We start from the raw sequence: 21,751 nt of genomic DNA, 5'->3' as shown, positions 1-21,751 counted from the left end.
TGGAGATCTAGCACCGACATCTCAGGGCATGCTTGAAGGGCAACAGCTAAAAATACACCAGGCCAATGGGTGTTAGCATCTCACATGTGCCAACATTAAGACACCTCATGACACATCTCTCGTTCATTTTCAGTACGTCGTAGAAGCATAGAGTTCTGCAGCACAAAAAAGCCCTTTGGCCCATCGAGTCTACTCATTCAGGGCAGGTGACCTATTTGCACTAAAAGATTGATTATCACAAAGTCAATGTAATAACAAAGATAAAATCCTTTCAGATTCCAAGACTCAACTACTGCCTTAAAGAAATTGAACATGCACAATTCATTACCAAAATTGACTTGTAAAGCGATATAGCAAGTTGTTAGAACTAACAAAGTTTAGACCATCAGAATTGTGAAAGATTCATGCCTGCAGAGTTAGAAAAAAATAATAAAATTGTTTCCACAGTTCAAAAAAACAAAAATAGGGAAAGTCAGTGAAGTAAAAATTTTTATAAAACTGAAATATATGTGAGAGATGAGTAATCTCTGGGATTAAGTTACTTTAATAGATGATATTTGGAAATAGATTGAAATTCTTGTGTTAAGGTGTTTCTAACGGCCTACGTGTACAGCTTTGTTTGTTTATTTCTTCATTTGGGAGAAGTTCTCCAGTTCTGAAGAAGGGTCACTAAACCTGAAACATTACTTCTGGTTTATCTGCACAGATGCTGTCAGACCAGCTGAGATTGTCCAGCAATTTCTGTTTTTGTTTCTGATTTCCAGCATCCACAGTTCTTTTGTTTATACTACCATAACAGCTTATGAATTTAAACTTAGTTCAATAAATCTTGAACTTAAGAAAGAAGTATTATAGGTAATGGCAATCATGAAAATGGCAATCATAGTTATTTTTAAAAAAAGATTTCTCTAAAACCCTTTAGGAAAGAAAATGTGAATCCTAGTACTGAAGATGATTCTACCAGATGCAAAACGTTAACTCCGCTTCTCTCTCCACAGATGCTAGCCCTGCTGAGTTTCTCCAGCATTCTCTGTGTTCCAGCATCTACAGTATTTTGCTTTTATTAAGGAAGGAAATCTATCATCCTTACACAGTCTGGCCTATATTTCACTCTAAATCTGCAGCAAAATGGTTGTCTCTTAACTGCTGTCTGAACTGGCCTACTCAATAATTCAGGGAAATAGTTCACCATCACCTTCTCATGGACACGAAATGGTGGCTTGCTCGTAGCACCCCATGCACAAATTACTAAAAGGTTATACGTGTTCTAAAATGGTGAGGAAAAGACACAGTGCTGTATTAAAGGAGAGACTGTCCCGAAAAAAAGTTAACTTCTAACATCAATTAACTGTGCATGAGGTGCTGGTGTTGACATTCATTGCCACTGCCACTACCCTTTCCACTGGTTTTGAATTATGCCTTTCACTTGATCCTTCCAGATATGGTATATAGATGGGTGCTTCTTTTCTGAATAGCAATTAAGTTCAACACAAGGATCTTTAGGTTTGTTTGTTAGCAGCAATCTGAAAGATAGTGATGGACTATACTTTGAAGAAGGTCACAGGACCCGAAACATTTACTCTGACATCTCTCCACAGATGCTGCCAGACCCGCTGAGTTTATCCAGCGATTTATGTTTTTGTCTCTGATTTCCAACATTCACAGTTCTTTCAGTGTTATGTTTTGGGTACCTGGGTTTGAATGCATTTGAAATTAATAAAAATCTGGAATTATGAATTTTTCGATGACTATTGCGAGAGAGGAAGTAACAATTTTGTTCAATAGTATATTTTAGGGAAGTAAACTGAAACCCATACTAGGTCTGGCCTACATGTGATTTCAGACTCATAGCAATGTGGTTGACCCTTAATAACCCTCTGAGCAATTAGGGATTAGGAGTAAGTTCTGGGATAGCCAATGATGCCTACAACCTGTGAATTAATAAAAGCAGAATGCCTCCAACAGTGATCATCAGCGTTGTCGTTATTTGTCTTGATACATAGCTGTGATAACTCTGTAATCAATCTCTTTTCTTTTTCAGCAATTCAGTATGGTTTTACCACAATATTTGTCGCAGCGTTCCCCTTGGCTCCATTACTTGCATTTTTAAATAACCTATTTGAAATTCGATTGGATGCTAAAAAAATGATTTGGCTTCTCAGGCGACCGATACCACGAAAAGCAAAAGATATTGGTAAGATATAACCAATGCGATTTATTTGGCTGTGTGGTACTCACTGTATGTGTTATGTGTAATTTTGACAAAGCAGAGTTTGATCTGTATTAGGTGAGATCACAGAAAACTTCTATATTCTACCTTACAAACTATTAATGCGCAATTTGCTCGATTGTTGGTGCTCGATAGTACATGCTACTCAACTCCCATTATTTAAGCAGCTTCACTTAGCTGGCCAGAAGTACATCCATCTGAAATTGATTGGCAGATGCTGGAGATTAGAGTCAACAGTGTGGGGCTGAAAAAGCACAGCAGGTTAGGCAGCATCCGAGGAGCAGGGAAATCAACATTCCAGGCAAAAGCCCTTCATCGAGAATGAGGGGCTTTTGCCCAAAACATTGATTTTCCTGCTCCTTGGATGCTGTCTGACCTGCTGTGCTTTTTCTAGCACCACATTCTCGACTGTTTTTCAAATATGCAGATCAGTGGTTAATAGATTAAAATAATACCACAGATGATTCGGTGATGGTTAAAAAAAAAGTTCAGTTGTGTGTCAGAGCACTTCTGGATATACAGAAAAAAGAAAAAAATGCAGATCAGTGTATGGTAATGATGTGAAGGTAATGTGAAGAAAATCCAGGGCCAGTAGAAGTGCAAATCGGAAAATTACAGACAGTAGAAATCTGCTAAGTGTTCAAAACTTTTCTGTTTTATTTTTTGAGGAAGTCAAGACAGGTAGATTTTCTTTAACTTAATAGTCAAGTAACTTGTCAACACTTTAAATGATCTTTTTGAAACTATGCTTCCAACATAGACCTCACCAGTCATAAGTACATATTTGGAATTGAATGATGTGTGGATTTGGACGGAAAAGCATGGAGCTGGAGGCTGGAATTCTCAAAATATCAAAATGCCCTCTCAATGAGTATGAGTGCATGCTGGGAACATGTTTTATCACATTATTCCTTTGGGGTTCCAGCACCAACACACATTATCACTTGGACAAGTTACTGCAGGCATGTGAAATCAATGGAACAATAACTTAAATGAAGGAGACAGGAAAAATTAAGGAAGCAAACCTAGAAAAAGTTACTCAAACATTTTGAATTTTCATATTATGGCAATTAGAAAATTATGGATGACAGATATCTCTGTGTCTGTGTTTCAGGTATATGGTTGGACATTCTGGAAGTAATCGGTGTTCTTGCTATTATTGGAAATGGCTTGGTAATTTCCATCACATCAGATTTCATCCCTCGACAAGTGTACAAGTACGGTTATGGTTATTGTGCACATCAAAAAAAAAGCAACAGTGAGTGAGTACATTATGTGGATTAAAATGGTACAAAATATACAGTAAAATCTTGTTAGTGTTGTGGTGCAATTTGACAAACAACCAGGAGATTATGATTGTTTATTTACCCATATACACGAGAATCTAACCTTGAGCATTCTAAGACAGTACTCTTAAAAGCCGCAAGTGTTCATTCCTATTACATGCATTAAGTCACATGTACACACATTTACTCAACCCTAATTTTATCAACTTAAAAGCACATGTTAAATGAATGCCCCAGCATAAATTAATTAGTTCCTATGGTACATTCATCAATTATTGTTCTTATCATCAAAGATTTCTCATTACTCGCAGATGTCTAGGCTGCCTCCTGATTTCTATCACCCATTCCTGGTCTGACACTTCGCCCTAGTTTCATTTCTTACTCTGTCTAGAGAAAATCTGCTTATTTTCTGTTCTTCTCACCTCTGTTTATATCTTGGTATTCGCAAAATCCCCATTTTACCTAGCTTTTTAGAACCAGATTAATAAAGGGTGCAAACATGTTCCTGAAATAAGCAAGAATTATTATTTATTGAATAGTCAAATCCTTGAAAGACAAGCCTTTAGTCAAATCATTGATACGCTGAGACATTTGACTTTATGCCCCACTAAATGTATGGAAGAGGTGGTAGATGATGATAGTGTTGGTACAGCTAAGTGTAACACTTTCCTGTTTCCCTTCCTAGCACTGGCAAGTTTCATAAGGGAAGGGTAGAATCAACACTGAGAAACTGCCTAATTCCCAATCAGAGGATCATGTTGAGATGTTGGTGAAGTGCTTAGCTGCATGCTGATCACAGACAGACTAGGTGCATGAAAGTGGCAAAACAACAGGGGGACAGTCATGGCCCCCACAAGGCACTCAGTGCATACATAAAAGGGAGCACAGTTTACTTATGTGCTTAGCTATTAGCACACAGGTGGTATTAGATATGTACAAATTATAAGTATTGTGTTCCATATTTGCTCATACAATGCAAGAAGTCATCACCCTTCTAGCATCGCAGAAATAAAGCTTCCTTTAATTGGAAGGCATGGGCTTGAATTTACTTTGAGCTGCATTGAAAGCACTTCCATTGAAGATGCAACCTAGAGCAGATTCAATCTTACTGCCAATGAAGGATGCATAAATGTCCTAAGGTTTCACTGTCCCTGTGCAATGATCCTTATTTCCCTTAATAACTTTATTTTTCTTTTTCTCGTTTCTTTCTTTTGGGAGCTTTCCATCTCATATTTATTTTCCTTTTTTGGTCAATTCCAGATTAAACATTGTAACTGGTGTCTCCTATGTTGTGTTAATAATTTTCTGCAAAACTGGAATATCCACTCTAGTATGCATGCTTGATCAAAATATATGGACACACTGCCATATCCAAACACCAGGGCTTCCTCCTCAATCTCTTCAGTTGGATCCAAAGAAATGTAATTGATTCAAACGTTGTCTGGAAAAGTAACATAATTAGATATCTGTTCATTTTTGGGCTCTATTTGAGATATTTTATCAGGATTTACTCCCTTAGATTTCAAGTCTCCAAAGTATTCCAAAAACAATGAAGCTGCCACTTAAAAATTGAGAGCTTATACAGCTGGAGTTGTCAGTATTTACATTGAGTGTAAAGTTAGAATACGTGCACGGTTGGAGATGAAACAATTACCAGTGACCTACTCTGTTTGGCCCTATGTGATGCTTCTATGTTATGCTTCTTTTGTGGCCTTGTAAGCCACCTACTTACTTATTTCTGCTTGCAGATGAGAAGCAGGTGACAGTCATTCTTAAAAATGAAGGTGCCAAGTAAACATCTCTATTATTAGACCCTACTTCACAGTCCCTCAGACAAGCCCAGCAGACTAATAATGCCTTTTTAGAGTGGCACCTCATTCATTTTTTATCTGGCTATCTTGGTGTTTGGTTGGTGCTCTGGATGGCCGTTGGGGAGTCAAAGTTGGAGCACAACTGGATTCTGCTGCAAATATTTCTTGCTATCAGTGCCACTCACTAAGGCTACATAATACAGCCTGCCTTCTCTAAACATCATTGAGCGCTGCTGTATATGTCTGTGTCCTGTTTAGCAATCCTCTCAATGAGGAATACTTTTCTCAAAGCCCTTAGTTATGTTAGTGTGTACAAGTTGAATGGAATCCACCATTCTCAGCCTGCATTGCCTCAGGGCAATATGTCATGTGGGTATACATCAGTTACTAGGTAAAAACAATGACTGCGGATGCTGGAAACCAGATTCTGGATTAATGGTGCTGGAAGAGCACAGCAGTTCAGGCAGCATCTGAGGAGCAGTAAAATCGACATTTCGGGCAAAAGCAAGTAAAACCTCTTTTCATGCGAGTCCTACAACTCAGTTGAGCTCAGCTGAGCAAGGCTGCTCTGTCCTCTGAGATCTGAGATCACAGCTGCCACTATCACCTCCTTCTTACTGAATGCTAGTCTATCTGTAGGCTTGCAAGATAATCTAGTAAAAGATGCACTTGTAAGATGTGTTGTTTGTTCTGAGGTGGATACAGGACACTGGTGAGACCACAACTAAAGTACTGCACACATTTGTGATCGAAAGAATGATATTCTTGCATTAGAAGCACTTCATTGCAGAATCACTAAGCAATGCTGAAATGTTTTAATGCAGCACAATTTTTAGAATGCACTTGGATAGATAGGAGTGAAGGCACCCTCTTAATTCTACAAATTGCAGTTTCTTCTCCACCAAGGATACTCACCTTTAATACCCAAAATAATACCAAAAACAAAAATGGAAATTTTTATTACATGCAGCTCCCTTCAGTCTCAGGTGATGCCAGGAGCTCATATCCTTCCAGCAGGTTGGGTTGGATTGAGCTTTCACTGGTTCTGAGTACCTCTTTGCCTCAATGCAATGAACATGCTCGTGTGAAAGATAATTCCATGTCAGAGATGATGTGTGTGATGGTAATCATTCCTCACTTTCACTGGTATTATGTAACAGTTTCTCAAGCTGTGGCAAAAGAGAAAAAAAATACACTACATGGCTTTATGGCCAATTCCAATAGCTCATCGATGTAAGAAGTTTTATGTATCAGTTCTGGCAGGTCCACTCCAACGCAATGTGTTTTTTATATATATAGTTGGGGGTGTTGCCCCTTTAACAGAGCTGATCAGGTGACCTGGATTGGCAGAACTTTGGTCCACTCAAGAACCAGCTTTGGAGATGTGAGCATCATTAACAAAGTGTTCCTGTTCATATTAACCATTTGGTTACCTTGTGTATAATTCCTGGTTCCAAAGGTAGTACCAACATAACAGTGAACCTTGCTGAGAGATCAGTAAGTCACACATTTCTGTCATATTCAGGAGCAACATATGCCCTCAGGCACCTCTGATTTAATGTCTAAGAGACTGCCATTTAGAAATCTATCAGTGATGTAAAGGGTTATGGGGACAATGTGGGAAAAGCATTGGAGTGGATAATCGTTTTGAATGGTATAACACACTCAATTGGCTGTATGGCTTATTCCTGCTCTTATGTTCCCATATTTCTGAAGAAAGAACGCCTAGAGACCTGACATGAAAGTCTAACTTTTACTCACCTTGCAAGAGCAAAGGAGATAACTGAACCTTTTAATGCACTGCACCCAGTCCCTCATAATCATACTTTGGTGTCAACTATTTTTGCAGGCCTATATGATTGTGAACTTCTGCTTTAGAAAAAGAACCTCCCTGCCCATCACTGCCTCAAGGCAGACCTCCAGGTCTTCATTTGTAAAGTGAGGGATTGTCCTACACTGGGTCTCAGCTTTTTCTGGTTCATGAATAATATAGGAAACTAATCAGTAAATGAGAGCTAATACAATTTATTTAAATTAGGCCTGTACATTTTCAGTTCTGGTTTTATTTGTGACCTCATGGCTGCTAATTGGCCACACAGCCTCCCCACTAGACAGTTTGTAGGTTGCTACATGAAAATATAGGCCTGTCAGTACTTTTCTCCAGTGGTAGGATCAGAGACCAGAAAGAACCTCAATGTTCAATTCCTGCCCCAGAAGGAAAATCATTCATGATCTGCTTGTGTCTGAAAATAAGAGGCAGAGTTTTGTTGAGCCAAAAGTAGGTCCTTAATCCAAACTGTGTCAAGAACAAACACCCTAACAGTAATTTTGTCAGAATTGAACAATTATTGGGGGGAGGAGTGCCACACGAGGAGTTCAGTTTTCACAATATAGTTGGTTAGTTAACTTTAATATTTCCAATTTAATTTAGACCAATATCTTATTATCTTTAACACAATGGAGAATAGAAGTTATAACAAATAGCCCATTATGTAGTAAATTATATCATCCTTCCTTTTCATTCTTCAGGCACAGTTTCAAATGAAGAAGTGGCGAGCTTTCATAGTTTAAAAAAATCTTTAACATCCTTAGATAAGAAGGAAAAGAGGGCATAGCCTTAGACAGTGGCATCAAAATATTCAACAGCTTCTTAAAATCATGATACCCCAATGCCGTAGATCCTATCGTGACATGGGTTGCTTTCAGCACAGCCAACCCACTTTCACCATTCATAGTCCCCATTATGACTTATCTCGCCTACCTTCTTCCCTGGCTTTCTATCAAGTACCCCTTTGCCTAACATTTTTTTCTCTCTCACTCTGGGCTCCTTCTCCACCACTCACCTTCACTCACTCCTTCACCATTCCCCACCCTACTCCATAACTTCTATCTCCTATCATCAGCATAAATACCACCTTTTCTCAGCTGCTTTTAGATCTGAAGAAGGGTCACTGGACTCAAAATGTTACTTCTGTTTTCTCTCCACAGATGCTGTCAGATGTGCTGAGTTTCTCCAGCAATTTGTTTTTGTGTGCTTCAGAACTTTTTCCTTTCTCCATCTATAATTAGACAAATTATAGTGTAAAACTAGTTTTCAGTTTCTGATATTTACTACATAATCTCATTTTGGAGAAATGGCCAATAATAATTAAGATGTACTCGACACTTTCTGAAATTTTCTGAACTTCCACAGATGTCATTTACAGTATCTGTTGCTCCTGATGTGGTCTCCTCTACACTGGAGAGACAGGACACCTACTTGCAGAACGCTTCATTGAACATCTCCAGGACACACAATGAAGTAACCCCATCATCCCATTGCCAAACACTTTAACTCCCCCTCCCACTCCGCCAAGGACATGCAGGTGCTGGGCCACCTCCATCACTAAACCCTAACCACTAGAGAAAAATGCCTTATCTTCCGCCTTGGGGCCCTGCAATCACAAAGATTAATGTAGATTTCACCGTTTCTTCGTTTCCCCTTCCCCCACCTTATCTCAGATCCAACCTTCCAACTCAGCACCACCCTCATGACCTATCCTTCCTATCCATCTTCCTTCCCACCTATCCACCCTCCTCTCCAACCTATCACCATTATCCCCACCTTCATCTACCTATAGCACTCCCAGCTATCTTCCCCCAGCCCCATCCCCCTCCCATTTATCTCTAAACACCCTAGGCTCACAACTTCATTCCTGATGAAGAGCTTATGCGCAAAACATTGATTCTCTTGCTCCTCAGATACTGCCTGACCTGCTGTGCTTTTCCAGCACCACACTCTCAACTCTGGATCCAATTATTCACTTCAGACCCATCAGGCATGAATCTAAGTCTGTTGTTCACAGTTATTCAAACAAGTAACAAAGAGGATTGATGAGGGAAGAGTGGTGGACATGATGTATATGGACTTCAGTAAAGCATTCGACAAAGTTTCTCATGGTAGACTCGTTAGCAAGGTTATATCACACGGAATATAGGAAGATCTAGCCATTTGGATACAAAACTGGCTCGAAGGTAGAAGACAGAGGGTGGTGGTGGAGGGTTGCCTTTCAGACTGGAGGCCTTTGACCAGTGGTGTGCCACAAGGATCGGGCTGGATCCACTGCTTTTCATTATTTATATAAATTATTTGGATAAACATAGGAGTTATAGTTAGTAAGTTTGCAGATGCCACCAAAATTGGAGATGTTGTGGACTGTGAAGAAAGTTACTTCAGAGTACAATGGGATCTTGACCAGATGGGCCAATGGGCTTAGGAATGGCAGGTGGAGTTTAATTTAGATGAGGTGCTGCATTTTGGAAAGGCAAAGCAGGGCAGGACTTATACACTTAATGGTAAGGTTCTGGTGAGTGTTGCTAAACAAAGAGACCTTGGAGTGGAGGTTCATAGTCCATTGTAAGTGGAATTGCAGGAGATAGGATAGTAAAGAAGGCATTTGGTATGCTTTCCTTTATTGGCCAAAGCATTGAGTACTGGAGTTGGGAGGTGATGTTGCAGCTGTACAGAACATTGATTTGGCCACTTTTGGAATATTGTGTGCAATTCTGGTCTCTCTCCTATAGGAAGGATTTTCTGAAACTTGAAAGGGTTCAGAAAAGATCTATGAGGATGTTGCCAGGGTTGGAGGTTTTGAGCTATAGGGAGAGGCTGAAGAGGCTAGGGCTGTTTTCCCTGAAGCATCGGAGGCTGAGGGTGATCTTCTTGAGGTTTATAAAATCATAATGGGCATGGATAGGGTAAGATGACAAGGTCTTTTCTCTGGTGTGGGGAGTGCAGAACTAGAGAGCATAGGTTTAGAGTGAGAGGGGAACTATTTAAAAGGGACCTAAGGGCAACTTTTTTCACACAGAGGGTGGTGTATGTATAAGAATGAGCTGCTAGATGAAGTAGTAGAGGCTGGTATAATTACAACATTTAAAAGTTGGGTACATGAACAGGAAGGGTTTAGAGGGATATGGGCCAAGTGCTGGCAAATGGGACTAGATTAGGAAATCTGATCAGCATGGACAAGTTGGACTGAAGGGTCTGCTTCCATGCTGTACATCTCTATGACTCTATCTTATTCCTGGCATGCTCAAACTCGGCTAAGTGGTTGCTATTAGTAGTAGTAGGTCCAAATGTCCTATTTTTCCTTGGTTCTCTTCCTTAACTGGCTAGTTGATCATTGGTCTTCTGATACTATCCATACAAAATACATTAGGAAAAATAAAAATTAACCATCATCAACATCCTGCTATCAGTGGTTGCTACTTTGTAATGCTCTTTGGGATTTAATATCTAAAGACTGTGATTCAATCTCTTTATTCAGTACAAACAATGAAGAGGACACTGAGGCATTTATATTCTCCTCTATGACCTTGGTAGAAGGTGTAACTACACATATCCCTTGCCTGTAGTTTCTAGTTTGAATCCTTGGTGCCTCTTGAGTTCTTCCCAAAGTTTTATATACCAAACCTATTGTGGGTCCCTTTATTTTATATCTTTCGATAACTGTAGCAAACCTGATCTGATTAGCTTCTGAACACTTCACTTCCCCTTTTTCTTCTTCCGTCATAGGACTCTGACACACACAGAATCTTAGGGTATCATATGCACAAAGCTTCTGCACACTCAGCTTTTGTGTCATGGTTCAATCTCTTAACTCTTGAACTGTTATTTAAAGTAATCAATATAACGTTTCTGTAGACATGAAGATCCTGATAGCTTTAATCCTTACACAGGCATTAATTTTCTTTAAAGCTCACATCAACATTATTCTTTCTGTTAGCTATATTTAACACTTGCATCTAACACTCCAAAGTATCTTGGCATATATTCAAATATTTGAGATACTATCAAAATGCAAATTGCTGTTACACACTGACCTGCCTACATTTCCTTTGCAGCTGTCTAACTGGGTATGTTAATAACAGCCTCTCTGTATTCCACCTGAAAGATTTTGAGAATAAAATTCCTTTGGATCATGAATTAGGGTTACTGGAACTTTCAACGAACCACTGCAGGTAAGATATTAATTCTATTCTTGACTTCCATACATGAGGTTTACCAGCAGGTGTCTCTGGATAATAAAAATAAATGGATACTTTAACAGATTTCCCCTCTCCTTAATCCAGGACAATGAAGCCAATTGAAGCATCCCATTTGTCATCCTAATTCAACACAGACTAGAAGAATTTGGGCCATTCCAGGTCTGTAAGGTTCAGTTCCACAATTGGCAGGGATTTTGCAACTGAGTCATTGGGGAAAGGCTAATTTCTTACTTCCAAATTCATGAGTATCCTAACATCGTCAAACCCTTGGGATATTCAGCACAAACGACTTATCTAATCTGATGCAAGAGGTAAAAAAGATCACTAGAGAAAGACAGCGGGTCAAACATTATCGGGAAATCAGTAGTTCTATAGAGAAGGTCATTGGTGAAGTCCTGAGAGTTGAGAATGACAGAGGGTAGGTTGAGGATAATGGATAGTAGAAGTGAGGTAGCAGGGACCTCTTCCAGTGTACCAGCAAGAGGGGATTTTGACAGAAGAGAGGGGGTGGGTTGATGGTTAGCAACAGCTGATCTGAGGTAATGGGCCATGGTCAAAGATTACTGACAGCAGAGTAAGGTTCATTGAATGGAGCTCAAGTGATGTAAAGAATGTCAAAGGTGATTGAGGGAGGATGATGAATTTTGGCTTTCAATTTAAGGGTCATAGTACAAGTCACAGACATGGATGCATTCATAAGAACAAATTCTCTTTAGTGAACTTTGAGGGTGGATTTGATCACAGATGGAGTGAATGGTAAATCATAAGTATCGCACACTGAGTGGTCCAAAGTATTCAGGACATTTTGAGGTTCAAAGTCCACACTGATCAGATCTCCATTTGAGTTTTGCTCAAAGTTCTCCTCAGATAGAGGAGATGGGTCAAGTGCATGTAATTCTTTTGCTAATGCTGTTGCAGCTGCAGAGGAACCAGCAACACAGGGTCATGTCGAGCAATGCCTTGAACTCCAATATGAAGCCCCAACAACTGGCAGCTTAGAATGCTCGCGCCCAGGACCAGGGTCATATCAACCACTTGCTCATAACTAAATATACTACTCCTACCTGCTTACCTCTATTGTAGGTGACTGAAGATTTCACAAGCTTGCATCACTCCAGGAAGACCTCGGCCCTCATGGATTGGATTAGAATTCAACGCCTGTAGCTACAAAGATCACTGTGGCCTTGAATTTCTACACTGCCAGATCTTTTCACGGCTCTATGATGGATATTTGTGGCATCTCACAGTCAAACTCTCAAATGCATTAGAGAAGTCTCTAATTCCCTTCATATTCCATATCCAAGGTTAAATGCATTTGGGATATTCAGCACAAACCTTGAGAGCCAGATAGCCAGGTTTGAAGGTTTCACTGACATCATCACATTCCAGTGACACAATTAATTGTACATGTGGACAGAATGATCCCTGGGAATAGCTAAGAGCATCCATAACCTGTATGTGTTGCAATGTGCAGTTAGTTTATGATCGCTATAAATACTTCTTATATATGTGTGGTTGCTTTCCACAGAATTCTCATGACTCTTAAACCCTCACTCATGCTTAGGAGTGAAGTCACATTTGACTGAGTGACACAGAGGGTTTCTCCAGTTTCCTCATTTCCCCTCCCCCCACCTTGTCCCAGTCCCAACCCTCGAACTCAGCACCACCTTCCTAACCTGCAATCTTCTTCCTGACCTCTCCGCCCCCACCCCCACTCCGGCCTATCACCCTCACCTTAACCTCCTTCCACCTATCGCATTTCCAAAGCCCGTCCCCCAAGTCCCTCCTCTATATGACTGTATTTGCAGTCTGACCACCTCCCTGAAGCTACTATCTTTCACACCCTCCGGTTCTTGTAGACACCTCAGTGCCTCCAACTGCAGCTTCAACCATCCATGTGGTCTGATAGAAGCTACAGCCAAGCATACTTCCTGCAGTGTTGCCAGGGACAATCAACTGTTCCCGGACGTAATCTAGTATCCTTTCAGCCCCATTAGTTTCTTCAGTACAGTGTTCTTCCTGATGCTAATTTCCTTCAACTCCTCATTTTCCCTAACTACTCAGATCTCCAAAAGTGGAAGATATCTGGTATCTTGATCGGTGAAACAAATGACGCAAAGTAATCATTTAGCTTCCTTGCTTTTTCCCTGTTTCCCATTATGGATTCACATGATTCTGCATGCAATGAACTTGCATTCATTTTAATTAAACATTTCTTTTTTACCTACCTATAGAAACTTTTACAATCCGGTTTTGTTTTTGATAGATTGCATTGATATTCTAGTCTCTTTCTTTACCAGTTTCTTGGTCATCCTTTGCCATATTATACAAACTCAGAATTAATCATCTTCAGAATTACTGATATTCTGGGAAATTTATATGCCTTTTATTTTAATCTTATATAATCTTGATCTTCTTTCACGGTTGACTGATCTTTTTTGAGTTTTGCACCTTGAAAGAATATGTAGTTGCTGTCAGTCATGTAATAGTTCTTTAATGTATTTTCCCCATCAACCTTCAGCCAATTCATGCCTCATGCCTTCATTATCTCCCTTGTTCAAATTTAGCATCCCTCATTCAGAATGAACATATCTCACTTTTAAACTTAATGTAAAAAATGTTTTTTTAACAAGATTGTTAATTATTCTTTATCATCACATAATACTAGCTCTAAAATAGCATGCTGAGTAACCTATTTGGCTCTTCAACATACTGCAATAGAAAGTCATCCTCAACACATTTCAGAAACTTGTTTTTCACAGCTTTAGTGCTCACTTGGTTTACCCAGTCTGTATGCAGATTAAAGTCACCCATGATAACTCTACTGCCCATGCTATATGCTTTTCTCATCTCCTGATTAATTACATTCTGCATGCTATCACTACTATTTGGTGGCCAATAAATAATTCCAACCAATAACTGCTGCCCCTTAATGTTTCTTAGTTCAACTCAAACAAATTCTATATATTGTTCTTCCGATCTGAGATCCTCCCATACTAATGTATTGATCACATCTTGTATTATCAGCGTGATTTCACTTTCTTTTCCTTCTTATCTGTCCTTCCTAAATGTTGAATATCTTTCAATGTTCAGTTTCCAGTCCTGGTTACCATGTAGCCATGTTTCTGTAATGGAAATTAGATCATCCTCATATATCTCTATTTCTGCCTTTAGATCGTCTACCTTGTTGCAAATTATGTCTTCACCAGTAGAGTGCCCTTTGGCTTTTTGACATCATTTTGCTTTCAGAACAAAATGGATGCATAACTTTGTTTCTTCTGTCTTCTAGTCTATTTAGCATCTTTTCAACTTTCTGTCACCAACTTTACTTCCTTCCAATTTGGTGTACCCCTCAGGTTCCATTTCCCTGATAAACTGGTTTAAACCCACCCCATCAACGCTGGCATATCTTCCTGTGAAGATATCCCTCCCAGTCCTGTTAAGACATAATCTGGCTAGCTTGTAAAGGTCCAACCTACTCCAAAACAGATCCCAATTCCTCAGAAATATGATGCACTCTCCTATACCAATTCTCCAGCCACATGTTCAAATGACCACTCCTCCTAATCTTATGCTCACCAACATGTGGCACTGGGTGTAATCCTAACATTTTTGAGGTCATGCTTTTCAATTTCTTTCTTAACTCCCTGAAATCTGCCTTCAGGATCTCATCCCTCTCTTTATCTACGTCATGGAGACCCATGAATCTGGCTGATCCCCAACCCAGATGAATCTTGCAGTTGCTCTGTGATGTCCTTGACCCTGGCACCAAGGAGGTAATACACCATTCTGGAGTCATATTTACTGCTACAGAAATGCCTGGCTAATCCTATGACTATTCAATATGCTGGCACAATCCTCTATAACTACTGTTCTTCAACTCTTCTTCCTCCTTTTTATAGCTGAGTTGCTTGCGGTGCCAATGATCTGGCTGTGGCTACACTTTCCTGAAGAACCATCACCCTCACCAAAATGGAATACAAATTAGTAAGCACAATAGACTCCTTCAATATTGGTCTGGATTTCTTAGACAGTCTGGTAGTCATTGATTCCCTTTTTGCCTGTACACTTCTAGTTTATGGTGTGACCAGCTCCCTGTACATGCAAATCACATCGTCCTCTGTCTCACGGATACACAGTAGTCACTCTAACCACTCCTAAAATTCCAAAGCCTGGAGCTCATGTTGATGCTGTCAGTGACTCTTCCTGCAGATGCTTGTCTAGGACTCATGGATTCTCCAATGATGTCACATCTGATGCAGGATGTACACTCCATTTGGCCTTTCTGACCTGTAATTTCATCACTCTGTATACTATTTGTCATCTTTGGAATAAGTATGGATTAAATATGAAAATCGAAAAAGCTGTTTCTCAGAAAAAGAGTTAAGAAAAATAAATCTATTGACTTAAGCTAAATTGCCAGTCTTTACTTTAAAGATTGGAAGTACTGATCAAACCTATTCACCAATTAGCTGTTTTTTCTACACTCCTGAAATTATGTCATCATACAGGTAGGCCTTATAATTCACAACTTATTTCCTCTCCTTCTCATAACTGACTCTGGAGACTTTATTTCTTTCAGTAAACCATCTTTAATTTAATGCACTCTGCCCTGAATGTCCACGTTGACACAAATTCCCAGTTACACTGTCTCAGTCTCACTCAAGTGAAGCCTCCCTCACTCTGATCATGCAGATTCCTCTGATTAATTGTCCACCAGAGACATAGCCAGATGTGGCAAGACTGTATTGTTACGATACGGAGTAAACCCCTCTGCTAACTTAAACCAAACAGAAAAGCTCACCTCGCATTGTAATATGTTAGAGTATGAGTGACAGCGAACTACCAAAATTCCACCATTTAAAGAAAAAATAAACAATTTATTCTTTAACTCCAAAAGAGAGCATTAAACAACAACTATCTACAACTGTAAGCCTCCTTTGTCTTAGCGATTTATCTACTTCCCATTCTGTAACAATATACTGATCCAATAATGCCCCTATAAAATTTACAGCAAATCAATTTTCAAAATCAGTTGTCATCTTCGTGTGTCAAGCTTCCTCGGTCTGTAGATTTCCCCTGGGTTATCTTCTGTCTTCTGCTGCAAAGATGTTACATATTGAAAGGTACCTTTTAGAGAGAGGGTCTGTAGGTAGCCCATCGATGGCAGTACATGCTTTTTATCACCGGCTAACCGTTCAAAATGCCTGCTTTTTATACCCCAAAACATCAGATCATCTCATTGGTTTGATGTTGTCAAAACTGTAAAATTCAAGTTCGATTAGGTTTTAGTATCTTGGGGCATAATTTAAACTGATTGGTTGAACTTGAATGGTTCTGAAAGCAATTCATTATCTGAGTTACAGCTCAAATGTTACACCTTCAAGTCAGTCACATGACAAGTTCTTGCCAGCTTTTCAAAATTCACTCTTTCTTAAAGGTACAGTACATGCCTTCAACTCCACAACACCTCCCCCCTTCAGAAAAAAATGAACCAATAATGAAAATATGACTTCATGTTTTTTTTATTTCTTAATCACATTACCATGACATACTTAGGACATTAATCTAAGTTCATATTAACTTCTGCACACACACATATATAATATTGGTATTTATTCAATCTCATCTATACTTTATCCGTTAAATCTGCATCTGTTATTACATTCTTACGACCCGCAATGTGTATGATTTTAAATTAGAGGTCTGTAACATAAGACTCCAATAAGATAGTCTCATATTTTTGTCTTCAAAGTGTTCCAAGAATGTAAGAGCATTGTGATCTGTGTACACAACCATCTCCGACACATTGTTTGTGACATAAACATTAAAATGTTGTAAGGCCAGTACCAAACTCAGTAATTCTTTTTTGTTCGTAGAGTATTTTCTCTGGTGATTGTGAAGTTTCTTTGAAAAGTAACCAACTGGCAGTTCAATTCCATCATCATCTTCCTGTAGCAGTACAGCTCCAATTCCCATGTCACTAGCATTGATTACAACTTTGAAGGGTTTCAAAAAGTTCAGTGTAGTTAAAACTGGTGTGGTGGTTAATACTGCTTTTAAATTGTAAAATGCCTCCTGGCATTGTTCTGTCCACCAAACGTTTGTGTTCTTCTTCAGCAAATCTGTTAATGGTGCCACTACACTGCTAAAGTTTGGAACAAACTTCCTGTAGAATCTGCTCAGTGCCTAAAATCAAAGCACTTCTTTCTTCGAGGTCGGTCATGGAAGTTCCTCGATGGCCTTCATCTTTGCGCTGCTTGGGAGTGCTCTCCATTTTTGTCCTAGGCTTCTATCTTTCGGATAATAATCCTCAGGAATATTCTATGCTTCCTTTTCTGAGTACGCATCAACATATTCAGTGCAGGAGAGAGAGAGAGAGAGAGAGAGAGAGAGAAAGAAACTGAACAATTGCAACATTTAAAAGGCATTTGGATGGGTATATGAATAGGAAGGGTTTGGAGGGATATGGGCCGAGTGCTGGCAGGTGGGACTAGATTGGCTTGGGATATCTGGTCGGCATGGATGAATTGGACCGAAAGGTCTGTTTCCATACTGTACATCTTTATGACTCTATATACATCTTTTATTGTCTCTTCTTTCTGTTGCAAGTCCATTAGCCTTTCAGGAATAAACACTTCTGTCTGGCCCTCTGCCTGTTCAGGTTTTTTTCTGCACCATTACATCAAACAGGGTGTCTGTTAAATGAACCTCAACTCCTTCATCCTTCTCTTTAGTTTTTGTTTTGTGCTGTGACTTATAATAATGGGATCTTGTTGCTACAATCTGTGAAAATATCAGGGTATTTTTCTTTTAACTCCTCAGTTCCCTGGTTTTCCTTGGGCTTCTCCGCAACAAGGGGTGTCACTCCCACCTTGGACCCTGCTAAATCATTCCCAAGAGCAAACTGGATTCCTGGAACTGACACTCTGTCAATCACTCCCACTGTTACTTCCCCAGTCCTAAGTTGGCACTCCAACCTGATCTTACATAGGGGAATGCTAAATTTCTGTCCACCTATCCCACAAATTACCACTCTCTCAGGTAACAGGTCAGAAAGAGTGTTCATCTCTTACAATTAGAGACTGGTTAGATTCTTGTACCTCTCAAAATTATAACTTCTTGCCCTTTTCCCCCCTGTTCTTTCTGAGTAAACTTTATCCACAGAGGTGAAGTCTTTATAGAGATCAGGCACTAACTCCATACCCAGCTCCTGCCTAGGCTGTGCAATCCCCTACAGCTCCTCGACCTTTCTTGGGGTTTCCTTAACCACTTTCAGTAATGCCACTGGCTTAGCTTCTTTTACCACATCTTTTCCCACAGTGCTTTTCTTTAATGACCAGCACTATGACTTTACATGTCCCACTTTACCACAGTGGAAACACCTGAGGCCTTTCACCTCTGTTCCACCCACGTGGGTTTCTTTTTTAACTTGTGGTAAACAATTACCAGTGTTCTCTACTCTTTGATTCGTAGTGTAGGATCTCCCCTTCTCCCAAGTTCTATCCCTCACAAGATGAAATTCTTGCCAGAAGCTAAACCTTGTCTTATGCAGTAATGTGAATTCGGCTGCTTTTCTCACTTGCTGAACTTTCTGTTCATCCATGTGATTTCTTACCATCTCTGGAAGTGAGTTTTTTTTTTAACTCTTCCAGCAGAATGATCTCTCTTAGAGCCTCAGAGGTCTTATCTGTTTTTAAGGCCAGCACCCATCTATCAAAATGACTATGTTTAATTCTTTCGAACTTAGCATCAGTTTGACCTGGTTTCTTCTTTATGTTTCTGAATCGCTGGCTATACGCTTCTGGTACCAATTCATAAGCACTTAAAATAACCTGTTCGACCTCTTTATAATCTCTTGATCCCTTAGCTGACTGTGTTGCAAACACCTCACTAGTTCTGCCTACCAGTTTAGTCTGAACTAGCATGACTCACAGTCCTCTGACCACTCCATCTGCCTAGCCAATCTTTTCAAATGAAATAAAGAAGACTTTGACATCTTTTTAATCAAAATGTGGCAATGTTTTAACATATTTGTATGTATCACTTCTTTCTCTTTTAATCTGCATCCTGTTAACTTGACTTTACTGACTAAGTCACAACTTCCGAAGATCAAATTCTCTCTGTTTTCTCTCTCCCTTCTCTCTCTCTTTCTCCAACTTCCCTCTCTCTCTTTCTCTCTCCCTTTCTTTATCTTCTAACTCCATTTTCCTCAATGAGGAGATTGAACAGTTCACCAACTTCACGAACACCTTTCACCCCGACCTCAAATTCACCTGGATCATCTCGGACACCTCCCTCCCCTTCCTGGACCTCTCTATCTCCATCTCATGTAACCAATTAACTATGGACATCTACTACAAACACACCGACTCCCACAGCTACCTGGACTGTACGTCCTCCCACCCTGCTCCTGTAAAAATGCCATCCCTTATTCCCAATTCCTCTGCTCTGTTCCCACCATAAAATATCCCAGATGGCCTCCTTCTTCAAAGATGCAATTTCCCCTCCCATATGGTCAATGATGCCCTCCAGCACATCTCTTCCACTTCCCACACCTCCGCCCTGAACTCCACCCCTCCCAATGTAACAAGGACAAACCCCCCCTGGTCCTCACCTTTCACCCCACCAACTCTGTATACATTTCATCAACCTCCACCACTTCAGCCACCTACAAACGGACCCACCACTCGGGATATATTTCCCTCCCAACCCTGATCAACATTTCGGAGAGACCATTCCCTCCGCGACTCTCTTCAGATCCACACCCACCACCAGCCCACACCACACTCCCAGCACCTTCCCCTGCCACCACAAGGGCAAATTCTGCACCCACACCTCCTCCTTCACCTCCGTCCAATATCCCAAAGGATCATTCCACATCTGACAGGCACTTCCACAAATGTCTTCTACTGTATCCATTGCAGCCAGTGTGGTCTCCTCTACAGAGGGGAGACAGAACGCCAACTTGCAGATCGTTTCAGAGAAAATCTCTGGGACACCCACACCAACCAACCTCACCGCCCATTGCTGAACACTTTAACTCCCCCTCCCACTCCACCAAGGATATGCAGGTCCTGGGCCTCCTCCATCACCAAACCCTAACCACCTGATGCCTGGAGGAAGAACGCTTCATCTTCTGTCTTGGGACCCTGCAACCATACAGGATTAATGTGGATTTCATCAGTTTCCTCATTTCCCCTCATTGCACCTTACGCCAGTCCCAAGTCTCCAACTCGGCACCGCCTTTGACCTGTCCATTGTCCTTCCCATCGATCCGCTCCACCCTCCTCACCGACCTATCACTTTCTTGCCCACCTTCATCTACCTATTGCATTCTTAGCTACCCAACCTCTCCCCCTCCCCTCCCCACCACCACCCCATGCCCATTTATCCCTCACCCCCCCCGCCGCCCGCAAGCCTTTTTCCTAATGAAGGGCTTATGCTCGAAATGTTGATTCTCCTGCTCCTCAGATGCTACCTGATCTGCTGTGCTTTTCCAACACCACACTCTTGGTTCTGCTAATGTGATAGGACATATCAATGGATGCTGATGTGTGAAATGTTGTGAGTAAAGTATGATTCTCTATGATTGTCAGGCTATTACTTTACTAGTCTATGGGACACCTTCAATTTTTCACAAGTCTGTTGGTGTTAGTAAAGACAACTTTGCAGGATTGATGGGGCTAGTTTAATAGTTTCTGGTGCCTAGGTTCTGGTGCCATTTTAGCCAACCTGGGTTTTTACAATAATGGCCACTTTTAATTCCAGAATTTCTACTGAATTCAAATTTCACCATCTTCTATGGTGAATATTGAATCTATGTTCCCAGATCATTAGCCAGTATTTCTGGTTTACTCATCAAATGACATTACCACTATGCCATGTGAGTTAACCCATTTCATTTGTTGCATCCCCAGGTATCGTGACTACAGAAATGAATACAACTATGAGCATACTGTCCAATTCTGGCACATTTTTGCTGCTCGTTTAGCCTTCCTCCTCTTATTTGAGGTAAATTCTAGCTCTCTTTTGTACCAGGCCCTAGGATTCCTTGTCACATTTAGCATTTCTGAAACCTAAAGAGAAAGTAATCCTAGTAACTGATCTGTAGTTTAGGGGCAAAAGCAATTTCTTCCATGTCCACATAACAGAATTTCTGACCTTCCCAGCAGTGTTAAAGTCATTAGGAGATGTATTACTCCTTCAAACTAGCCTTTCATGGCAAATAGGAACTCTGTGAACAAAATGCAGAAAATGTGGGTAGGTCCCCTACTGCTAACCAACCTGAGACGAACAATTAGTTCTTTATGCTTCTCTGTGTGGTTCTTTATATGGTTCAGAGCATCTTCTGTGTAGTATAACTTTTATTAAACAGTAACAAATATCTCTAT

At 40.3% G+C, this 21,751-nt stretch overlaps 1 protein-coding gene across 1 annotated transcript in view; it reads left to right on the top strand.

The window, feature by feature from the left end:
- The window catches only part of LOC122558098 (anoctamin-9-like), a 108,485-nt gene that overhangs the window by 78,285 nt on the left and 8,449 nt on the right, over positions 1 to 21,751 (top strand). Inside the window, exons 13-16 of the mRNA XM_043706418.1 lie at positions 2,042 to 2,194; positions 3,345 to 3,492; positions 11,214 to 11,330; positions 21,278 to 21,371. Of these exons, the coding sequence (XP_043562353.1) occupies positions 2,042 to 2,194; positions 3,345 to 3,492; positions 11,214 to 11,330; positions 21,278 to 21,371 (512 nt within the window). The remainder of the gene's footprint in view (positions 1 to 2,041; positions 2,195 to 3,344; positions 3,493 to 11,213; positions 11,331 to 21,277; positions 21,372 to 21,751) is intronic.

This window comes from Chiloscyllium plagiosum, chromosome 16 (assembly GCF_004010195.1).
Source record: "Chiloscyllium plagiosum isolate BGI_BamShark_2017 chromosome 16, ASM401019v2, whole genome shotgun sequence".
NCBI classification, from domain to species: domain Eukaryota; kingdom Metazoa; phylum Chordata; class Chondrichthyes; order Orectolobiformes; family Hemiscylliidae; genus Chiloscyllium; species Chiloscyllium plagiosum.
Note: the sequence above shows the minus strand (reverse complement) of the source record. Positions and strands in the feature narration are given on the sequence as shown.